Source organism: Corvus kubaryi, unplaced genomic scaffold, assembly GCF_017639235.1.
Source record: "Corvus kubaryi isolate FWS band 111438036 unplaced genomic scaffold, C.kubaryi_AGA036_p1.0 65054, whole genome shotgun sequence".
NCBI classification, from domain to species: domain Eukaryota; kingdom Metazoa; phylum Chordata; class Aves; order Passeriformes; family Corvidae; genus Corvus; species Corvus kubaryi.
Window position 1 is genome coordinate 1,227 of NW_024581729.1, and position 24,568 is coordinate 25,794.

Genomic DNA, 24,568 nt, shown 5'->3' on the forward strand with positions numbered 1-24,568 from the left:
ACAGCTGCATAAGCAAAAAACTCCCCTATGTAGCTCCAGTTATTTCTACAGAAAGTTCTTTTGCTAGTATAGATTACTCAGTTTTGTGAACTAGCTTCATCTAAGTGACAAATTAATATGAATGGTTGAAGGGGCACAGCTTTATACTGATGGGAACCTTCTGTCCTCCCTCTCAATATATATTTGTAGGTGTGTGTGCTCCAAAATTACTTCCCTCTTTATCTGTAGTGGGTGCAAGAGGCAGTCAGCTGAGCAGAATGAAATGCTGTTGCAGTCCTTACCTGGGATCTGCATGTCGCTGCAAGTGCTGTTTGATGTACCAGAGGAAGTGATGTTGAGGCAGGAATAGAGGAGCACATAAAGCCAGGAGTTGCCAGCACTGTGAACACAAAACTGGACATCATTCTTGTTCTGTACTTCTTACCTGCTGTCTTTCATAGAATACTACAGTCAAAATAATGGATGGTGACTACTGCTTTCTGGAGTGACCCTTTTTAGGTGTGTAGTTCAAGATGTTTCAGAGGGAAGTGATGGTCAGACAGACTGCTCTTCAGTATCTCAGTTTGGACTCTGAGAAGAGTTCTAAATGATTGGCTACTTCTGAAAATTTTGACTATTTTAACCACAACTGAGTCAACAATTAAGACTTAAATTAACACTATGTAACTGAAAATCATAACCAAAAAAGCACAAGGGAATTTTATTTCAAATTAGATCCATTATTATTCAACCTGATTTTAATGTCTCATTTGAGCTGGGAATATTGTAATCACGTGTGTACATTCATGCTGTAACTTATTAATTTTATTTACCCAACAATTACAGTGCAAGATTCAGATTTCATGCTTAATAGTAATATTCATGCCTTGTATGCTGTTGATTATCTAAAATGCAAAACAAAATTAATACCATGTAACAGTTACAGCAAGACAACACACGCTGTGAACTTTGATTCTGAATGAATAGACCATTTGCAACTGGTAAACAGTTACATTTAAACTAAAAATTATTTTTCAAGTAGTTATATTAGTGTTTTTCTTTGCACACCAGTGCTGAGATTCTCTTTCCCCAGCACACCTTTAGCATGAGCACTACTTTATGAGAACCAGACCCATAGCTAATTATTAAAAGCATGGGATTAAATGGAAAGTATTTGCAGAGTGGCAGTGAATGAAGAGGAACTGACCTGAACGACTGAGTGGTTCTGGGGTTGTCGGCAGCTGGTCTGCTTAACAAGCTGGCAGTAAATTTCGTTCTGCAGCTCGGTATGTGTCAAGCACACCTGCAGTGCTGTCTGGGCAAGTGACACATGGTAATCAATAGAGGATGCCTCCACAGGAACGTTGATGAACAGCTGACAGGACTGTGAAAGGGTAGAACTTAGTCAATGCCATGAATACAGCAACTCTTGTCTGGTACTTTACAGGCCAGGTTCCCCAGATGTATTTATTAACTTACAGACAGTTACTAAATAACCTTGAGGGGAGGGAGGAGAGTCAACATTTAATTCCTATTCCTCCTTCCTTAGTTATGGCAACTAGAAAATTTACTCAACCTCCCCTGGTCTAAAGAACTTACAAGTCAGCAAGAGAATTGAGGAGAAAATGTGCTTCCTGCCTTTCATGCCTCTGCTTTACCTTGCTCACACTGTCCAGTCGCACTGCTGATCTTACACTCAGAGAGTGCAAAAAGGCAATCTCCAGTGGCTTCACCACTGGCCTTACTGACACAACTGAGTTTACCAGTGAATTGTTTCTGTTTCCTTCAATCCAACTACTGGAAAGAGGAAGATAAAGCTCACTTTGAAGCATAAAGTCTGTGGGGGACATTACTCCTAAACCCAGATCCTGCAAAAGAAAAGTTAAACCTCCAAAGAATGAATGACACCTAAATGAACCAGCAGGCCTGTCTAAAGCAACCCATAGTGACAGTAAATGTCGTACAACATGACCAAACAATGTTATTGCCCCAGCAACAGAGCAAAATAACTGAAAACCATGCAATGTCCCTTTAAATACCTTAAAAAGTTTCAGAGCTTCAGTCTGTAGAGCCTCTGATGGCAGAGTAGTGAGGGATGTGTGCAACCCATCTTTACTGTAGCACAACATAGGATGCTTCCACAGAGGAGAATCTGAGGTAGCAGATGGGCAAAAACATGCAGTGTCAGAAACAGAAGAGAGAGAACAGCGTCCATGTTGACAAGGAGCCTTGCTGAGATGGCAAAGCACCCGAGGAAGCAGCGCTGCACTAGGCCACATTATCTTTGGCGATACTTCACTGATTTCAGCAAAGCCCACCATGGATAAGGAGTCACCAGCAGCATTAGTATCAGCAAAAAGAAGTATTGGCATCCTCAGTCCTGCTACATCAGAACTTCTCGTCAGCCGGATTCTGGTGAGAAGCTGCTCAGGTGTGTGTTCAAACCAGAGACACAAACCCTTCCAGGGCAGCTGCCTGCAGTGGGGGTCTTTGTTAGTGCAAGTCACTATTCAACAGGAAGCAATGTTCACATATGGGTCCAGAATATGTGAGAATGCAAGAAGAGTTTTAAGTATGACTGCAAATGTTAATACATATTTGAGAACATCGTGTGTAAACACAAATGCATGAGCAGGTATCAAAGATGAGAAGGAACAGACAAGCATGGATGTATGTATAAGGGTTTATACGTGCAGACAGAGAAACAGATGGGAAGGCAAGTATGTTTGAATGTATTAGGAGAAAAGAGCACATGTTTGCATGGTCAAGATTTCCTGGAAAAGAAAATCAAGACCAACAAAGACAGGAAAAAATTAAAGCACCAGTTCTTTATTTTAATTTGAATTGTTGTTACAGACATTTCAGAGGCTTTGATAAATGATGTGACAATGTGATAGACTTGTCTGAGAACAAGGGGAGAAGGACACTATACCATATGATGTACTACCGAGAATCCCCTTCTCTCACCTTTGACTGGATTAAACTGGGAATTGAAATTATTCTTCCTTATGCCTTGATACCATGGAAGAGCTTGTGGTGCTTACTTACTAGGGTCTCCCTCTGCATCCAATAGCTTTCCAATGAGTTGTTCGTATGATGTGCCCACTGTGGCATTACTGCTACCAGCTGCAACGGTCAGATGGTACAGCCAGGTGTTCTAGGCATAAGGATGACAACAGTATGAGTCAATTCAGGCCTGTTTTCTACAATCAGGTTAAGCCTATATGACCCAATCTGTTCATTGTTACCAAAAGACTCTTGCTCTCCAAAAAAAGACTGCTTTTTATACCTTCTCCTGTTTGGTGCGGATAAGTAAATACGTGGGACTCTGGTCCTGTGGGTGAATCACCAATGTACAGTGGGATGAGAGAAGTCCTCCACCAGTGGTTTCATAATCTTCATCAGAGTCACAGGAACGGTCTACTTCTTCCACCTTGGACTCACGTAGAGGCAGATGCCCTAAAGGACACTATGAGGAGCAGAAGCACATTAGATAAATGTAACTCATCTCCCAGTATGGGCAGGGAACACTGGGAAAGAAAAGCCAAGTAAAAATGTTGACAGTTCTGTAAAATGCAAGGAATAAATAATTCAGTACTTAGCTAATGTAACCTTGCACTTCTAGAGAATCTCTTCTTTCATAAAGTTCTTACAAAGTGTGTCACTACTTCTATTTTTCTTGGGAGAGCATCTACAGATTAGAATGAGAATATGCAAATAAGAAGATATTTTTTCCCATAAGATACTGCTTTCTTCCCATTACACTTGAGGGCCAGTTGCTTAGTATCTTGAGCCACAGTTTTCTGACCCTGGTCAGACTTTCTGCTTGCTACTGGAAAAGAAATACTTTTAAAATTTCATAAGTAGTTAGATTCAGACAAGAGAGGAGATCTGCTGTGCCAACTCTGGAGGTCAATACCAAATATAAGTCACAGTATTTCTTGATATTCTAAAACTTGGGGTTTGACATCACCAAAACAAAGGAAAGGACTATTGGGCCAAGTGTCCAGAAATGGCAGCGCATTACACTGATTGCCTCCCTCTTCCCAGAATGTGGTTGCTATCTGTTTTCATGACAATATGCGGAATCTATCAGCTGCTGTATGAACGTCTGCTCAGAAGGCTACACAAGACCAAATACAGAAAATGAGGAACAAGGTATAGAGTGATCTGAGAAAGAGCAATCACTTGCCTTTTAAGTCTGCTGTCATTTAAGGTTAAAAAAATAAAATCACAGAAAATATAAAGCTGTGGAACAGGTGCTGTTAGAAGAGAAGTACAACCAATAAAGAGACATGACACACAGAAGCAGTAACAGTAAAGAAAACTTCATAAGAAATGGGAAAGGAGGGTCCAGAAATAAAAGGAGAAAAAGGAATTACCTTATCTTCATGATTTCGATAGTAGTAGAAAGTTTTTCCAATCAGTGCACACCAGACCAGCTTAGAGTGACCATGCTTGACCTGTAAGGAGGACAAACATATCCATATTTTTAATATCAGCAGTATTTTCAGAATGACCTTCTAGGATTTCAATTTCCAATTCAGTTCTCCCTTACAAGTTTGCATATATTATTTTATGCTAATATAAGCTCCTCTCAAAACATACAGGGCACCCCTTCCAAAAACAGGCAAGTAGTTCCCACCCAAGTACATGGGTGCTTATGGGAATGGGCCTAAGGTTTTGTGAAGTGTTTTACTCATTCATAGTAACTTATAATTTCTATATACTGAAATATAATATTAACAATAACGTTTTAAAGATTATAACAACAAATCGCTTCTTCTCAGCAAGAAAAGAACAGTCAGCCTATAGTCTAGATAGCTGTTTCCTATTGAAGATGAATAACCTTCAGATGAAGGTTGTCTTTAGCCATCTTAGAACCTGACCAGAATTATATTAAAATATTCACAGTAACTTGCAATGTCAAACTAATCTATGGAAATGATACAAAGAATAAGAATTTTCAGCCATTGTACTTTGTACTAATGTACCTGAAGTCTGTTATGACAGAACTAAATGCTAACCTGGAACCATACAAGCCATTTTTTTGAAACTCTCCTATGTCACCAAGTTAAAGATCACTTAAACGTGACATTCAACAGTGTTGATTTTTTTACTATGACAAGCTGTGAACTCTGCTGAAGAAAAGCATACATAAACTAGATATTTGTTATTACCTACTACTTGACAGTCAGTACCTTTCAGTAGCCTTGTTTGTCCCATTCCTTATCATTTATATAAATGCTTCACTCTGAAATACAGAAATCTACAGCCACTTTTCCTTCTTTCCCTACTCTTACAGAGAGTATTAAAATATTAATTTCTTGCTCACATTTACTGTGCAAACCAAGAAGCTGGTACACTGTGAATTCCAAGCTAAACTGAATAAAGTATGAAATATTATTTTACCTTGGTGAGCCAGCCCTTCACAGTAGGTTTAGCATCACTATGAGGAACGCCAACAGGACCGCTCACTTGTACTCTCAGGATACTCTGTAGGACATGAATCCATTCCTCCAGGATGTTGGGAGAGTCTGCTGTCAGGAAGTAGGTTCTCTTTTCTGTCACAAGCTGGAAGGAAAAGGAGTGAGAAAGTATAAATCTGCACACCTACAAATCTTTTCTTCAGTTGCTGAGTTTCTTTATGCCATACAGATTTTTTTTTTTGGTCATTCAGGAGAGAATTTTCTGAGAGTAAGAAAAAAGGTGCTAATCCTCAACGCCCAAGTGAAAGAAATGACACTCAGATGAATCGAATTCTCATAAGCTCTCTTGCTGTTTCCACTGGATACTGTGGCTTTGTGTCCTCTCTCATCCTTTCTTGTTCCTCAGTGCTGCTGCTAGTTTTTCATTTTAAAGATGACTACATAAATGTGGGGTTTTGCTGCCTTCACTTCATATTGCATTTTGCCTTCATTACCTTGTGACTCTGAGAGGAAAGATGCTATAAATTTAATAGTATTAGGCCTTAGCAACTTCAGTTCCATAAGGGCAGAAGGTAGGTCACAAGCCAGGCCATGTGCCTTTCAAAGTATGAAAGAAACTTTAATACTGCCTTTCTAATTAAGTCAATAATGACTTAAAAGTGAACCCAGTGATGGGCTAACTTCTAATACTTTAGAAGTCAAATTCTAAAAGGAATCAAACTATTCAGATTTTTTTTAGATCCTCCAGGCATGTAAAGTCAGGCTTGAGATCTTGTGAGAGAAGTCTCTCAGAAAGATCCTAGGTACTAGCTGGTTTTAATTGTTCTAAGAATCATTTTCCCCCACAGATTTCAAGCTCTAACTCCTGCAAAAAAGGGAAAGTGTTATGGTGTAAAACAGGAAAAAAGTAAATACGAATTTCTTTTAATTTCAAAAGGGTGTATTTGGGTTACAATTTAGCTCTTTCCTCATTATTAATTAGACTAACTGCCTGTTTTGTGCCAGGAAACACAGAGACCACATAAAGTTAGCTCATATCACTTGAGACACACAGTACCATTCAGTCTGAAATAAGTGCTCCCTCACCCAGCCACTGAGTGTATGGTTATCTGCAGGATAAAAAAGCAACACCTACCTGGAATGTTTGGGACCCTTCGCCTCTGACAATTTGGCATGAGGAATTCAGCTCCAGCTGCCCTTGTGGTTTGCGGATAACATCACTCTGAGGAACGAAAAGCAAACAATTTTTTCAGTAGGAAACCTCAGATGGGTCTTAGATTACTTAAATACATCATCATATGCACGTGCAGCTTGGAGTCTGCATTCGTGAGCTGGAAAGGACAGCCTAAGGTTGCCAGGTGAAATATGAGACAGTGTGATCCCATTGCAAAAGTCTCCTCAATAGTGGCAAACAACGTAACAAGGGCAGTGATAACAAATACTGTCTTATGGAGTTCAGATTGGACATTATGATTAATAAAACAAAACCAAACCCAAACAAACCAAACCTTTTCTAACTGGGAAGACAATACAACATACAGTAGCTACCAAGACGGTGGCTGAATTTCCACCTTTGGAAGTTTTCAAGATTCAGCTAGACATTTGTTAAGTGACAAGTTTATTAATAATAACTTTGTTCTTCATCTGATGCATACAGTGAATCTTTCTAATGTTCGTAATGATTTTCAAAACAGTGACACGTCTAACCAAAAGTGGTTTTTCAGTATATTGAATTTCTCTGTACCTTTAAAGAGGAGGAAACGTATCCCAGTGACTTACCGGGGACTTGTAGTACATGATTTGTCTGTTTCTGAGAACAAACCATCGTCTTTTCCATGTCTTTACCTGGCTGCCCATTTTCAGCAAGTAGCCCGATTTCTCCATGGGTTCCTGGAGGACAGAGCAAAGTGGAGAGGAGGTTACCTTGCACCTCTCAAAATACAAATGAAAGTGTGCTGAAATCAAGCCCAGACATTTGCTGCATCTCCCATAATTTTCTGCTTTGTTTAGTAGCAGCCATCAAAAATCATTTCACTGATTGTTTGATGCACTGTAAACTTTTTTCTCTTCCTACCAAAGCACTGATTTTCCAAACACAAGTAAAGGCTGTCTCTATGCCATGATTCTTGTTCCTTGCCTGTTTGATCTCCTGCATTGAAGAGTACAGACTTTATTGCTGCTCATTTTGAGGTTTCTTTACTTTCTCCTTCCTTCCTCTGAATTTCCAGATTTATTTTGTCCCAAAAGTGTAAGGCCATCATTAAAGTAGAACACAACCCCAGGAAACCAATATAGGTCATCAGGAAAGAATACAACCCTTGATGCTTATACTTTTATCTAACCACATAACAGAAATGCACCTTCTTCTGAAGCACCAGATAGTGTCTTTTGGTCTCCCAGCTGGAGCAATAGCCCAGTCTGTTAGAGCATCCCTTTGCAGGGGGATTACTCAATATACTATAGTTACACTTTTCTCTTTTCAGGCCAAGGCTCTGTTTGCATCCCTTTCCAAGTGTAACACAACAGTAACAGCGCAAGACTTACAGTGCAGATTCCACCATCAGTGGAATAGGAAGATGTTCGCTGTAGCTTATGTTCTGGCTCTGAATAGTCACCATCCAAGGAGTAGGCATCAGGAGGGATGGCATAGTCACTCTCAGAGCTCAGCGAGGACATAGATACACCTGTTCAAAATAAAGGGAGGAATGAGAGTCATGGCAGAAGCATGAACTGAATACTGTACACTCCAAAAAGGTTTCTGCATCCACCATTGAGGCTTATTTTTGGTTCAAGAAGGACAAATCAGATCAGACTTTGGAAACTCAGACCCCACTAATGTGACTTCTGAGGCCTCTTTTTATTTCCCTAGGAAGACAAGTAGTGAAGAGTTTTGGATACTGACGGTAAAATAAATTTATTGCTGAATAAAAACAGATTAAAAAAAAAAAAATATATATATAAAATAAAAATCAACAGACTTGTTATCTGAAGGAGAGACAGCTTGTTTTCATCTGGGAGTATCCATTATAAAGTCTCAAGCCCCTCTGATTCCAGCTAAGGAAAAGGATTCTTCACTAGCAATGGGGCTTTGCTTTCTGTGAATCTTTTACCACTGGCACATGGCAATGCACAGGCACATCTGCCAATGCATCACAATAAAAGTTAAGACTACAAGAAATACGCTTCTATTTTAAAGACAACCAACTGTAATGAAAATTCCATTCAAGGAATCAGTTTAGCTCTCCCAGCAGGCAAGAAAAATAGTCCTAGTCAGGACTCAAACTACCCGATGTCTCTCAAAGAAAGGAGAGATGTGCTTACTGGTCAAGAAATTACCAGCCAATGACAAAGATAAAAACGCATTTTCTTTATTGTGTCAGTAGTAGCTTGCTTCCAAGGAGAAGCCACAGAAAAGGTATGGATGACTGGATACGTGATGAACTTGGGAGGGCAATCCTTCCTGCAATCTTAGTTTAGCAATCGCCTGAATGGAAATCTATCAGCAGTAAAAAACATCTAAGAGAACTTGTTTCTACTGTTTTACTGTTGATGTCCGCACACATTCTGGGAGAACTCCTTGTTGGCATCACTCCGCCTGAGCATTTGCCTGTCACCAATGATGCTGTTCAGGGCATCTTGCCTGTGATGACCGAGTTCATGCTGCTCAGTAGCCATACTCCCACTTTACCTCTCTTCACGGCACGAGGGCTGCCTGGCATGCTAGCTTTCCTGTTCTCAGATCCAGCAGTAGACGTCCTGAAGCTGGCATGGGAGCCACAGTCATCATCAGAGCCCGAAGACTCATCTAAGAAAGGCACACTGCTGATCTGTGTGGCTTTCTGGAAAACAGACCTGTGTGGTTAGTGTGTGAGAGAAGAATTTGCCCAGGACAATCCCTCCTCAATCACAAGACAGAGAAACCCACGCCCTTTATTTTCACACTGCCTTGCCCACTTCTGCCCCAGGGTTCCTCAGCTCCTTCCCTTCTAGTCTGAGAACTTCCAAGCTGGACTCTCTAGTCTGATTTGTTTGGGTTTCCTCTGGTTACACCCTCCTACTCTTCTTATGTTCCATCTCATTCCTTAGGCTACACCCACTGTCACCTCTAGGTTTCATAGTGCACACTGCAACTTCCTGGACCAAAACTTGTTGCAATGTTCTGTGTTCTTAAATATATTTATCATTTGCTACTCTTTCTGCATTGTTTTGATGTTCAGTACTTCCTGACATTCTCTAATTTTCTTTCCTTCACTGCACAGTTTCATCCTATTTTGTCTCAAGTTACTAGCAGCCCTGGACCATGCTTTCCACAACAGGAAAAGTGAAGTAACTCCTTACCCCCTTCAGCGTAGTGTAGACTGGCACTGTGACATTTCTGTAGATGAGATAGGTAAATGGCCCAGAAGTTGAACACGAGAAATTGGAAACTGGGAAAATTCAGAGAGAAAGCAAGAGAGCAAATAATACAAACCAGTGAAAAAGAGGAGGTTTTAATGGAGAAGCACATGGAGGACTGCTATCCTGGACAGTCAGGCTTCAGAAAGGCCAGGAGACGTGTTATTAATTCCATACAATTCCCAGTGAGAGCTGCAATGTTCCCTCCATTTAGCCTGTAAGACACCTTACCCACCCTGTGCTCCTCATGGTACAGTGGCAATCTGGTGTACCCTTGTCCAAACAGATAAAAGCCGTAACAGGTAAAGGTGATGGTTAATCAGAAGACTAAAAACAGGCCACAGACATGCAGAGGCAGAAGACTGGCGGCAAAACTGATGGAGGAGATAATGGAATCCCTGAAGATGTCCCTGAATGTAGAGGCACAAACAGCCCAGCACCAACCACCCCCCAAAATCAGGTATCTTCTCCTCCCTTCCTTTATTGAGGCTATCTATGAGGTCAAATTTACTTTGAAAACAGGCAAGGAAACGAAGAAATGTGAATAGCCAGAAGCTCAGGTCCCACACTGTCACCATGAACTCCCTCTAAGGATGGATCTAGTCTAGAACTTACAGCAGCTGGAAGTATCATTCACCATGGCCACTTCAGACAGCCTCATGCCAGACTTGGCCACAGCATAGATTCGGCTCTCCTGAAACATTAATACCATGAACAACAATGATCAGGCAAAAATGTAATTCTTACAGACAGAAATGCCCATGTCGCAGAATCACACCACAGTCACACCTTTGGGTAGGAAGAAGGGCTCTCTAAGAAAGATAGCTGAATTCCACTGTATGTTGTGTGAATGACCATTAATGGAGGTGTGTAACTCTGTGTGAATTCCCAGCTACAGACGTGACATCCACACACTGGACACCTACATGTAATTGTCAATAAATTACTGTATCACAGCTTGGAAAGAGATGGATTTTTTTCCAAATTATAAACAATACAAGAATTAAGAACAGCCCTAAACCAGGACAATTCATTGAGTCATCAGCTGTAAAGGATGCCCATTCTGTAATAAGGGAATGAAAGAAATGCCTGGAATGATCTCAATAAGCCTGTGTCTCAGTTACAACAACATACAGAACTTTCAGTTCAAAGGACCTCCAAGTGCTTCATGAATTGATAAAAATTCCAGAGGAGGAACCCAACTCTGTATCTAGATGCAGAGCTACTACTAAGACATCAGCTAGTGTGAAATGGATAAACCCCAAAGCTAGGAAACCTCTTGGTGCTCCTTAAAGCATACAACCAAAACTCACTATGAAATAACACATATAATACATAATATGAAAGTACCTAAGATTGCAAAGTCAAGTACACCAAAAAATTTATAAGACATAAGAATTAACAATGAGTGCTTGACTTCGCCGTTTCAATAAATCACTTGTTTGCTCCTGCCTTTAAAAAAGCAAATGAAAAGAGAATTGTCTCTTTTGATGCTACATTGATTTCCACCAGGTTTGTCAGTTTGGCCTGTTTAGGAACCTGGTTGATGGAGTCCCTTGGGAGTCAGTCCTGATGGACAAAGAATCCAGAAAGACTCAACATTCTTCAAGAAGGAAATCTTTAAGGTGCAGGAGCAGGTCATCTCCATGTGTTAGAAGATGAGACAGTGAGGAAGACCAGCCTGTCTGATCAGAGAACTTTGGCTGAACTCAAAGTTTATCACCTTTGGAAGAAGGGACAGGTGACTCGGGAGGGGTACAAACACACCATGAAGTTATGCAGAGAAAAAATTAAGAGGACCAAAGCCCAATTAGACCTTCACCTGGCTACTGCAGTAAAAGCCAAAAAAAGACTTTTATAAACACATGAGAAACAAAGAGAGAATCTCCATCCTTCATTGGATATGAGTGGGAAACAGTGACAAAGGATGAGGAAAAGGCAGAGGTACTCAATGCCTTCTTTGCCTCAGTCTTTGATGGTAAAACTAGTTGCTCTCCAAGTACCCAGCCCTCTGAGCTGGAAGACACGGAAGGGGGAGCAGAATTGATGCCATGATGATTTTTTTGCCTTTTCTTTTATACCCTTTTATATACCTTTTTATAGCTTTTGTATTCTTAAGTGTTTTTTAGCTGACACTCTTAGACTTATTTGTCAAGCTAGGAGACTAAACATCTTAGAAGCCTCATAGTTAGAGATCAGATGCCCCAGAGACCAAGGTCCTCTCCAGAACACATTTTGTAAACTGAGATAAGACCACCGAGGGGGAAGGTTCCTTGGGGAGGGGGGCTCACTCGAGCCTCTCATTGGGGAATTTTTTATAGATATGCTAATTAGTAAAACCTATAATGTTATACCAGGTGGATTGTGGGGGTGCATTTCGGTGCATTTGACCTGGACGTAGTGCACCTAAGGATCCTTAAAATAAGTACCAAGATAAAGTCCCTTTTTCCCTTCTAACCATGTTTGATTCTTGATTTTAAGAGCAGGAAAAGGCATCAGAATGAAGCCCACATAACCCAAGGGGAAATGCCCAGTGACCTGCTTGGCCACTTAGACACACACACAAGTCTGCGGGGCCAGGTGGGATCCACCCAAGGGCACTGAGGGAGCTGTCAGAAGAGCTCATTGAGCCACTGCCCATCAGCTACCTGCAGCCCTGGTCAGCCAGGGAGGTCCCAGGTGACAGGAACCTGGCAAATGTGACACCAGCTACAAGGGCCAGAGGAGAATCTGGGCAGCTACAGGCCTGTCATCCTGACCTTGGTGCTGGGGAAGGTCATGGAGCAGACCATCCTGAGTGCCATCACAGGCACATGCGGGACAACCAGGGGATCGGGCCCAGACAGCATGGGTTTGTGAAAAGCAGGTCCTGCTTGACCAACCTGATCTCTTTCTATGACAAGTGACCTGTCCACCTTCTCAGTGATGAGGAGAAGGCTGCTTTTTCCAATCTAAACAATTCAAGGACTAATAAACAATTCATCTATCTGACCTCAAAAGTAAGAAAAAACAACAGGATATGTATATTCACTTTACCATAGTTTTTCGCAAAATTCTCCTAATAGCAGGGGCATACAATGAGATAGGAATGCTGAGATCTAATCCATGTATCTATTCTAGTATCCACAGCTTTTTCTCACTCTGAAGCTATCTGGTCTGGTCCACTGGATTTATGACTCATTTTTCTATCTTACATGACAACAGAACTAAGGATTAACTTTTGATGACCCATATAATGATAAACCACAATGCAGAACATTTTGCCTTTCATTTTTATTCCTATGGTTCTTGAGTACTATTTTTTCAATGGATTTTTTTCCCCTTATAAAGAGAGAAAAAGAAAAAAAATTGTCAACGGAGCCAGCATGCCCCATGATCTGGAACTGTCCAACTTGGTGGCTCAGGAATGTAACCTGTGATACCCAGAGGTATCAATTCCTTGTGACCAAGAAGTGTTGTAGCCTGACTACCAGGCACAAAGATAAGCAGCACTTCTCACACTGTTGTCCTTGCATTTCTTACCCATGATGGGAATCGGTGCAGCGGTGGTGTGGGAGGTTTACCTCCCAGGTCAAGTGCGCCAGCCTCAGAACTCACAGCTTCTCTTTGCTCTGCAGGTAAGTGGTACATTCCCTCACACGTTCCAGCTTCTCCCCTCAGCAGGCCACATTCTGTCTCCATCTTCTCCATCACTCCATCATCATCAATGTCTGTCTCCTCCACATGCCCACAGGTGACTGGAGGGTCTGTTATGGGCTGGAAAGTGTTAGTCTCTAAGTGCATTACAGGACAGAAAGAATTAACCCCCGACTGTGGTTGGCTGTGATGTCTCTTGGCTAGTTGGATACTGTCTCTTGGTGTATTGGGTGTTCGTATTTTTGGAAAGGTCATACTACTCCCACGGCTGCATTCCCTCCCTGGACAGAAGGAATGTGCTGTAACAGCTGATGTTGACAGAACCAGAGGTGGCTCAGCAGTCTGGAGACGGCCCTCAAGCACGCTCATTATTTCTCCTGAGGAAGAGGAGTCCAGCCGGTGGGAGTTGAATCTGGCACTCAGATCATCAGAGAAGCGGGTGCCATCCAAACTCACTTGTTGCAAGGTGCTCACAGCACTATGGTTTCCTTCCAAAGATGATTGGAAGGTCAAAGCCTCAAGAATTCTTGTGGTCTCTGCTGGAGAGTCCAATGATATGGGATCAGAGCACCCTAAACCGTGTTCAGAACTTATGGTTGGAAATAAATTTTTCTCTGTGGAGAGATTCCAGCTTGATGGGTCAGACATGAGCTTCAGCATGCTCTGGGAAAGCAGAGATTTATCCTCTCCATTCTCAGTAAAGGTGTCATTGGCAAGGACTATGTTTCCTGAAGAGAGGACATGTTTGGTAGGTCCTGTCTGACACACCTCTCTGAAACCAGGTGCAAGAAGCACAGGTTTCTGGTCTATCTTCTCAGCAAAAGAGGCCTGTGATGCTCGGGGCTTCAGGGAATCAGAGCTCCAAAGAGATTCAAAGGGAGGAATGCTGGTCATATCTACAAGGAAGGAGAACATATGGTTAAGGCATTCATATACTTTAATGTCTTCAATGTTGCTTCCTAGTGTACATTCAGTTGTATTTCAATAGCACCCTGGCCTGTTTAGGACTATATAGAATGGAAAGAAGATGGCTGGACACAGCTATAACTAAAGTGCTTACATTTATTATTGGAAATAGCACAGAAGAGATGAATAGGAAATGATTAATCGCTGTTCCTGACAAAAGTGAAACTAAAGGGTGCCTAATGAAATTAGGCAGAGCATTTGAAATTTACAGGAGGAAGGTTTTTCCCAGACAAAAAAAGAAACAGAACGCTGCAGATAGGCCAGAAAAAGTAATGTATCAGTAGTACAGGAGTTCTGGCTTAGGAACTTCCTAAACTACTGAGAGCAGAAGCTGGAAGGGCATATGGAGAGAAGGACAGCTTTACCTGCAATATTTTGTATGGTCTTCCCTGGAACGTGAGCAGCCAACCAGGAGATGGGATACCGGCCTAGGCAAGCTTTCAGTCTAATGCAATATAGGAGTTTTTACTCTTACCTATAAAATTATGCCTCCTCTCATAAAACATGAGAAGGAAGTGCACCTATCCACACAACACTTTGTCAGATACATCCAAGTGGCCAGAACACTGCTTAGCATGGCTTTTGGCTTTAGTGGACCTACAGTGATTAAGTCATCAAATAAGTTGGTATGATTCCATCCATTCCCAGGGGCTAGATGAGGCTTCCAGCAAAGGTATGGAGACCTTCTTAACTATCACAGCAATCAGTGAGTTTACTTGCTTTTCAAGAATTTCCCTAGAGCTTTTTGTTATCCTTTTGTGCTATCTGACCCACACAGTGCTTTATGTCACAAAGTTTTATAATAGTAACTTATATGGTTTTGCTGTAAAATCTTCCTCTTTTTGGTTCTTTCCCTGCCCTTTCAGTTGCTATGTTAGATGATGACATAAAAGATAGATCCTAGATTGCCTCCATTGTCCTTAGTACCTACACTTCGTAATTACTATACTTTCTTCTTTTCCATAATTATTAGATTTAAAGATTATCCCAGTTCTACAATTTCCACCAAATAGCAGCTTTAGAATATGAGAAAGTGGGGGTAAAACTTGGAATGGCAGAGGATATTTGATTGACCTTGGCATTCATATTTATTTCAGCCTGACTGAAAAAGAAACAAATCATTAGATGCTTTGAAAATTGCAAAATATGGGTGAGCGTGACTCTGCTCAGCTATTGCTGAAAATGCTGCCTGAACATCAAACTCTATGGGTATTCTTAACCACCCATGGGATTTACAAGGAAATAGAAACAAACTGAAGACACAAAGTTACAGAGGGAAGAGCAAACAGCAGAATAAATTACTGCTGACAGTGGAGAGGATGAAACCTGCTCTTGGAAACAGCTGAGAAAAAGACAAATCATGAGAGCATGACCTTGGCACTTGAGTCACAAGGAACTGAATGTTAGCAAAGCTAACACATAACACTGGCACACACAAATCCTGGCACGTATTTTCCCCTGACCCTAAGGTAAATCATTAGTGTAGACTGAAAAGAGCCCATTCATTTTAAATACTACTGGTATTTTTGCAGCTTCCTAGATGTGACAGGAGATTATGAAGACGCAGCTGTTACTATTAGCATAGCAAGCAAGGAGAGATTTGTCTCTCTGCAAAGGCCTCTGACTTCAGCCTGGCATAGCGAGACTAGTGAGGGATAAGAGGAGAGGACAGTGCTGTTTACTGCCCAGAGAGCTGGGATCCAGGGAACACTTAATACCGGATTATTAACGCAGCTTACCAGGCATTCTCTTTTTGTGAACAGTCAGAGCCGGGGGGATGAGAAAAACCCAGTCATAAAGCATTTCACTAGAAATGTGGTGGGATTTAGAAGGAATTTTGCCCTATTCCCTTGCTGTGGAGTAATAGGAATGCCAGAAAGACTTCTGCAGGAAAGAAATATCCCCTGCCCATGTGCCCAGTGAAGTTCTGGAAAATAGCTCATCTTACTGTGACCAAACCAAGCTTATTAAAAAATAAAAATTAAAAAAAGAGAGAGAATTTCTTCTTCAAAGTATGTTACAAAGAAAGGTGCTGAATTCAAGCCTGGAGACCAAAGTTTTCCATCCAGCCACCAAAGAACAGCAAATACCCAAAACACCATAAGCAGCTTTCTCCAACCCAAGCTGATAGCACAGAAGAACCTAGCTCCTAAAGGCAGACCAAATAGCTGCTGCCTTGGTTCATTCAGTTATTCAGTTCACATGCCAGCAGAGGTTCTGTGGGGATGAGAATAATTCACACGTGGAGGTACACTGAAATACATCAGGGACTTCTCCCCTGCAGCACTGAAGTGAATGGAGAGTTCTACTGTGTATTTCAATGAATGCTTTTAACTCAGGAGCTCAGTGGCTTATTTTAATGGCAAATGCAGATTCTAAGAAAAAAAGGCGTCTATACTCAATTGTTGGTGGGAAAACAATCAAGAGTTAAGGCAGGTAGCATGTTATTCCCATCTTAAAAATGGACCCGCTAAGGAACAGGGCAACAGAACAACTCTACTGCTTGCTGTCACAAGTTTTAATTTCTGACAAAGTTAAGAATATAATGCCAACCCACGAATGCCGACCCCACTCTTGTGGTGGTTACTGGGCTGCAGTGCCAGTTGAACACATTTACCTTGCAATGTATCCTGAAGAGCTTCAATTTGCTCCATCAGTCTCCGATTACAGGTTTTCAGGTGGTAATTTTCTAGCTCAAGCTATGAAACAAGAATAATAAAAACTGAAAAATAATGCCAAACTGGTGTACGTGTGATCCACTACACAGAACATGCCTTCATCTTTGTTATTTTCAAATATCTTAACAAGGGAAAAAAAAGATGGGTGAGTCTACCAGTCACCTCAAAATCCTTCTAATCAGCAGCATCACTAGAAAACCCACTTAAAATATTTTTCTGTGCTTTCTCAAACAGCCACTGTGTGAACTACTGGCACTTCTCAAGTACGTCTTTAACTTGGAATAAAAGACCAGACAGCCCACTCCCAGCTGAAAACTACTACAGCATCTTTAAAACTGCATGCTGACCCACTGCTATCTTTGTTTTTCTAGAAGATAGGCCCAGACAGAGCCACAAATCCACAGGATGGAAAGAACAGAGAGGTCAGAGACGAGAAAACAAAGGACATGTTTGTGCAACAGGTGCTCTGTCAGAAAGGAACAGAAACTGCGCCCAGAGAAAAGAGGAAGAGGTAAAAGTAAGCTAGGTGAAAGCCACTTGTGACTAGTCAATGTTCAGAAACTGCCTTTGGGCACTGGCGACTTCACAGGCATTTACAGTTTGCCCAATAAAGTAAATAGCCCTCAGTAAGACTGATGACCCCAGCCCTACAAGTGAGTATATGTAGGGCCAAACAAGCAGAGTGCCTCTGTGGCAGTTTGACTGTCCCCAGACTATTGTCCTACATAGGAACCCCCTGGGAGTGCAGCCACTGCACTTACTCACAGGCCTTGAAACCTGGCAGCAAGCTAGAGACTTACCTCCCTGAGCTTAAATGCTACCCACTCTTTGATCTTGGCAGCTTTCTCTTGAACTATTTTGGCTTCCTCAGTCCTCAGCTGTTTCTGTGCCAAAAAACAAAACCCAACATTAGACGCATTAGGAGAGCACAACTAACAGCTCTCAGTGAGTTACTGCATCAGGAGTGACTGAAACACTGAAGCTCCCATTCCAGACATAAGATTTAAGACTGCTACTTGGACACTATTATTCAGCTGGCCTCTGAAAAAAATAAAGCTCTAAGTTGCCTTACATGGTCCCTAGAGTTAAATTCAGAGACTTGTTTCAAGAGTTTGTTGTGGAATAGCAAAATCCAGGTCAGGTAACAATTGGCCACCTACCACAATTTGAGTACAGTCTGCAACTTTTTCTGTTTCATGTGGTTTTGCAATGTTGCTGCTTGCTGTTGAGCACCTGTAGTGTTCCCCCAGCCTACACACACATCATCGGCCAAAGGTAATAAGAATTAAGCAGTGCCCTACAACTGATTCATAACACATCAATCATTCCAAACAAAAGGGATTTCAGCTGCTGTAAGTGCAAGTGTAGGGCACAAACTTTTAAGGTGTACAAGATGCAAATACCAACAACGTATTTAACACACACACACACACACACACACACACACAATATTCTCACTGAGAAAGTAAATTTAAAAAAACTCCACAATTAGATCTTGAAAGACACTAAGACCTGCTAGGAGGATTTCAGATGCTATAAGCAGTTGTATGTTTACATATCCATTAGAACAAGTTCTAGTCCACACAAAGGTGTTATGGCAATACTGTTGATTTGCACAATGACTGTTGCTCCCCCAAGTATCTGCTTGGGTAATATTGCTACAGCATTTTTGCAGCTGTGTTTTCTCAGCTGTGTTTTTAATTTTTCTGGAAATTTCCTTTGAAAGATGCTGAATTAATACTATAATCACCCAAAACTTTCTGATTTATCTTCTGTGTGGCTTCATCAGAAGCAACATCACTGAAAACTATCCTATCTGCATAATGATTTAAACAACTGCATGAAGAAATCAGTTCCAGGAGCAAGGCAGGGAAGGGAGAAAGGAGGAATATATGCTCCATGGCACATCAGCCCTGGTTTCTCCAATTAAGGGGCAAAGATAATTAATACCTTCTGGCAGTAGTTGGTGGTTTCCCTGTTACATTGTTTTTTCTGAAGTAAACAGATACAAGTAATTATGACAATAAAAATGTCAGTCCTTTCCCCCAGTTTTTCACACTGATAAATACCATATAAATGCAGAGCACACTGCACAAAATTCCCCACATTTTCCCATCACTTTTAATCACCACATGCTATTTATCACTACAATTGCACATTTAAAGGCTCTTATTCATGTATGTTTGCTGACTTTAAAATACACCCTAGTAACGTTATAGGCAGCAGGAACATTTGTAGTTGAGCATAATGAAATAACAGCAATCAAATCTCATGCTTTAAGAAGAAGACTTATTTAGCTTTTTTTTCCTTTTATATGACTGTGTATGTTCCTAATCATCAGGTCTCAACCTTTGCAGGAGTTAGACTACTAGATGTGCCTACAGGTCTGAAATGATCTGGCACAAATAGCAGATCTACCATCTCTGAAAATCCATCAGATGGGAATTGGCTTTGAATCCCTAATGACCTGGACTTGTCCTGGAATAGGGTTCAAGATGCAAAAGGTTCAGATTACTACACTATATGGTGAAGTGCAATGCCAAGATTTTATTTAGGGTTCTAAAGTAGAATAGTGACACGATGACAGCATAGTCACCAAGCTTAGTAAGCCCTGCCTCAAAGCAGAACCAATTCACTCGGGCACTGCAGCCATAGATGCAGTTATTGTGCTTTAAGATCCAAAAGCAATTAGAGATTCTTTGTGTCCCACACTACTGTGTGGTCCAGACACGACCTCAGTGTTCTCTTAATAATGCTCTGAACTCCATGTCTCTTCCCATCCCAGTGAAAACAAATAGGATGCCTTACAGGGACCCTTAGTAACCTAGCTCTGCCACCATCTCATCCCAGTCTGAAACTAAACCAGTGACTCTTTATCAGAGTGTTTCTCGTCTGGAATTACCAAGCTTTGGCTTTCATTTCTAGAAACTCATTTTGCCTCTTGTTGCTGGAACAAGATTTCTACTAACAGTCCTTGAAATAGGTCACAATTAGTTCAGTGTAATTCAAATGGCTGAGTAATTTTTTTTTTGGTAAAATTCTACTTCTGTTTAAAACTTATTTACTTAGCAACACATAAGAATACCTCATTCCTCATGTTATAAAAACCACAGGGCAAGGCCTTTACTAGAACTGCAATACAAGCCCTGCTGTATGTAGCATTTTCCTTCCACCAACTGAAAATGGAAGAGACTAAGAACTACCCATGCTGGGAAACAGCTGCTCTTCTATAATGACATCTGACAAGAGATGAACTATGCTAAAGGACTGCTGAAGACTGGGAAAAGACCCTTCCCAAGAAGCAGCATGAACTGAGTCAGAGATGGGCTACACAATGGCTCCGCAAAGCAATCTATACACCAAAAAGCCAGAGAAAGACCATGACCAGACTGTAGCATTACAATGTAGGGTCTCAGAACTAACATAAGGAAGCCCTTTAAGCTCACTGACTGATCTCCAATAATGAAGAGACATGGGCTGTCAAAGCTGAGTGGATGTTTTATCTGAAAGAGAGGATCTTTTACTGAGCTGGGCATTATCTTACAGCTGATCTGGAGGCAACTGAGAGACTAACATGTAATGAGACATAATCCGTATATTTGAACTATACATTACAGAATTCCTCTAACTCATGAAACCTACAGGCCTCCCTGTAGAAAATATCCCTACCTGTTTTGCTAGCTGTGTCTCCAATTTGTTGATCAGATCCTCCTTTCCTTGCATTGTGCACATCAGCTCCTGGTATTTCCTGTGCAGGGTGCTGTCAGATTCACCAGTCTTCACGTCAGCTAGTTTTATCTTCTCTTCCATAACTCTGACCTGTAATGGTAATCAGAAGGAAACCGAAAAAAACCGAAACACAACAAAACAAACTAATGCAAATTAAGGAGCTGCTTGTGTAGTGGTAAGAGAATGAAAATAAATGAGAATATTTGTGGGTTTCTTATTTTTCAAGTCAGGGAAGGAAAAATAAAACATCAAAAACTACAATACCCTTCAGATCACACTTAGTTTATATCCACATTTGTGAAAGGAACATTGTCCATTCATTTGTAAAGCTGAAGCAAGAACAGATGCAAACTGAACCATGAATAGATAAACACATCGTGGATTGTGAGATATTACAATCAAATTACTAATCAAAGACGTCATACAGGCACCATAGTCTCTGTACATGTATGAACAAGGTACATCACACCTTCCTCCTTTGCAATATCACAGCCAGTTTTTTACCTCACTCACTACCATACCACAAACCCCTGGCCATTTGCTTCAGATTAAGATTTCTATAGCAAAATCTATTATGGAGGTCCTTCTTCCTCCTATCCCCAGAATAAGACAGTGTTTTAGCAACTCCTGTCTTTCCGCCAAGTCTTTTCTCCAGACCTGCTACGGAGTTACAATGTTAGATACTTCAGAAGATTTGCCTGTCTTTGAGCTCCTGCCAGTGCCAACACTTCTTCATCTCAGCAAGAGAAAGATCACTGTAGAGCTCCTTCACTACAGACAAAGTTTCAATGCACTAAAATCTAGTAGCTACTGAAGCGTTTCAGGTTTTTAGCAAATTTTTAAAACCTCTTTGCTTTCTTCAAAACCTCTGTCTCTCAATAATGCCACTCTGTTTTACCATTACCTCATTCTATTACAATGGATTATAATACTTCATTTCTAAAGATTAATGGAATCCCCTCAATTTAACTCAAATGTACTAATTGCAGCATTTGAAGATGGGAAAATCTCTGGTTCCAACACATCTCAAAGAAGCTAAATCTGCAAAGAAACCAACTCCAAATACCATAAATTTAGCATAAATTTAGAACCAGAAAGACAGAATGCAGGCAGCAATCTGAGCACTTCACAAAGTCTGTGCAAGACTGTTAGTCATGCTCTGTTGAGCAGCCTACACTTCATACTTGCAGAAGCTGTGTTTTGTCCTCCTGTCTGCCTGTATTAGGCAGAGAAGCAAATTGCCTCTTCCTCATACTGAATCAGAAAGGCAAGCACCCAACATCCGAGCCAGAAAACTAAGCCTGCTGAGTCGGATGTGTTTTCATTAGAGTTTAGGGTGATTATAGTAAAAAGAAATGGCCCCTCCTTTCTGTCTGATGCCCAAATGCTGACTCTGTACTAGAGGCTCAGTGAGGGGACTGCAAACATGTGATTTCCTTAATTGAGGTTGGCAGCTACAGGGAGTCCATTGAATTAACAAATCCAACCCCCCAGACTCCTGGAGAGAAAGATAACAAGGGATTTTGCACTTGATGTGGAGCCCTCTCATTTGTTGGCTGCCTCTCATTCATGGTGAATGTACTCATTAGTGGAAGGGAATGGTCCTACTCTTGTGCTGTCACTTCTTCAGGCTGTCAGGCAGCTATGTAGCATTTCTCTAGGAACACTTATCTCTGGATGTGGATAAGACTGCTGGAAAGGCAAACATTGAGGGTTGCTAGTCTTTAGGACCTGCCAGCATATGGCTACAGAACTGCTGGTGGCAGATGAGTGAAGGCAACCCTCATTTCTGCTGGTGGCAGGTGAGTGAAGGCAACCCTGATTTCTGCTACACCTTCCCAGCCAAGTTCTCCCTTTCTTGCCCATTCTTGGACCTGGATTTGACTTGTTCTCCATCTTGTCCCTTGCTGTCATTGCATCTCATCATATCCTGGGCACTCTGCTCCTGTCATTGAGCCTTGTCATTGAAACCTTCTTCACTGGCCAGTCGCAATAACTGTATTTCCTGCTGGTGCTGTCACAGCTGTCACTTTTGCCTGTATTGTGTTACCTTTGCCTGTCTTGGTTGGGTATGGACTTACTGATACCACTCCCAAGAACAACTGGTTTTCTTCACTGGTAGTTGCTGGTCTAGCATAGAAACCAACAGCATGGTGTCAACACATAGCTTCTTTCCTAGAATTAAGCTGGTCAGTAAAAAATCTTGATGTCAGTATCAAACTGGCATGGAATAATATGTTCTGCAGACAGAATACCTTTCCAGGTACTCCAAGTTCTTGATTCCCAGGTGATATGTCTCCCAGTGCTTATAACACTGCTTATTCACTCCTTCCCTTCTGAAATCATCTTTGACAGTCATTCTTGGCTGTGTGGCTTTTATTTCTGCCCTTCAACCCCTGACTTAGTGCTCAGTCCTGCAGCTCTTGTCCAGCTGGAGGGAGCTGATTCATTTCAAGCTTTCCCTTCATCAGTGATCTGCAGTGATACAAGAGCTCAGACCACCTGGCCCTTCTTGGCACTTCTGTTTCTATAATACTCCTCAGAGTGCAGAATGTCTGCTTCCCAAAGGTACATTATTCTCTATAGCCTGTTCACAAGCTGGTCTGCCTCTCTCCCCTTCTCCATTACTCAAGAAGCACAGAAGGACTAGTTTAGACAATATGCTTAATTTTTAGATGATTACAGTAATAGACAATGAATCCAGCTCTTACTGTTTTTCTCCATGGGCTCCTGAGCCAGAGCAGTAATTACTAAGCAGTCCAAAACAAGTGATAAGGGTGTGTCTGAAAAACCTACTTCTTTCACAGAACCTTCTCTACTTGTAGACAAGTCCTCACCAGTACTCTTAAGTATTTGTTTCCTGAGGACCTGCCAAGCAGCCCTATCTTTGCGATTTAATTCTGAGGTACAACATTCCCTTCCTTTTCCCCAATGAAGCATGCCTATCATGGACAAGGGGGTAAAGGCTGTGAAGCTGACAGGAAGGTATAAGGTGCTGGTTTTCACTTAGGGTTCAACATACTCAGGCACCTGTTCACAGCGAAGGCTCAAAGACTGGGAAGTAGACCAGAAAATCCATCCACCATTGTAAATCAGTGTTTCCCTAGCAGGGCATAGCACTGCAGATTGCTGTCAGTATGCTAGACTGGAAGGAATTTAGAGTGAGTTAACTGCTGGACTTGTACCAGAGCCACCATAAAAGAATATCTTACCTGTTTCTCTGCATCCTCAGCTCTTTGCTCTGCTTCTATCACTCTCTGTTCCAATTCCTGCATCTTCAGAAACAGAAAAGAAAGAAGAGGGGGAAAGAAGGAAAACAAATTAACATCACCTGGAAATCCACATTTTACTCAGGACTTGTGCAAGCCTACAGATTTTCGGCATATTTTGAGTTAACTGGACAGCTTTGACCAGGACAAAAAAAAAGCCTTTGACCTTTTGCAGTCTTCTGCCCTACTTTGAATATACCGGAACCATTTTCTCATTAGTGAGCTTCATCATTCATTACATGGGTCAAAGGAACAGTGCCAAAGCCTTGACCTCATCTCTACAATTTACACACCATGGGCTGTCCTTGCAAGGAGCCTGTCCACAGAGAACCATTCTTCCCTGATCTTATTTCATCTAGGATTCCTTCACAATGGTAAATAAAAATGAATGTATCTTGGAAAGCTCACAGCAGGTTCTCTATGATGCCACATTATAACCAGTGAATACTTTGCTTTGGCTTCAAAAGCATCACAGACTCATAACTGA

General features: G+C 41.4%; 1 protein-coding gene across 3 annotated transcripts in view; it reads right to left on the reverse strand.

The window, feature by feature from the left end:
- Positions 1–277: 277 nt before the first annotated feature.
- Positions 278–24,568, reverse strand: part of LOC121672928 (pleckstrin homology domain-containing family H member 1-like) — a 35,091-nt gene continuing 10,800 nt past the window's right edge. The window contains exons 3-20 of one of the 3 annotated variants that reach the window (XM_042045858.1): positions 24,025–24,081; positions 20,753–20,902; positions 17,884–17,967; positions 17,023–17,104; positions 13,326–14,335; positions 10,419–10,497; positions 9,747–9,835; positions 9,097–9,247; positions 7,953–8,092; positions 7,188–7,298; positions 6,544–6,630; positions 5,392–5,553; positions 4,362–4,442; positions 3,269–3,448; positions 3,028–3,136; positions 2,019–2,131; positions 1,187–1,363; positions 278–379 (exon numbers count right to left, since the gene is read on the reverse strand). In XM_042045858.1, the coding sequence (XP_041901792.1) occupies positions 278–379; positions 1,187–1,363; positions 2,019–2,131; positions 3,028–3,136; positions 3,269–3,448; positions 4,362–4,442; positions 5,392–5,553; positions 6,544–6,630; positions 7,188–7,298; positions 7,953–8,092; positions 9,097–9,247; positions 9,747–9,835; positions 10,419–10,497; positions 13,326–14,335; positions 17,023–17,104; positions 17,884–17,967; positions 20,753–20,902; positions 24,025–24,081 (2,964 nt within the window). Of the gene's footprint in view, positions 380–1,186; positions 1,364–2,018; positions 2,132–3,027; positions 3,137–3,268; positions 3,449–4,361; positions 4,443–5,391; positions 5,554–6,543; positions 6,631–7,187; positions 7,299–7,952; positions 8,093–9,096; positions 9,248–9,746; positions 9,836–10,418; positions 10,498–13,325; positions 14,336–17,022; positions 17,105–17,883; positions 17,968–20,752; positions 20,903–24,024; positions 24,088–24,568 lie in introns of those variants that run through there. The other 2 variants (XM_042045856.1, XM_042045859.1) reach the window with 2 other exon arrangements.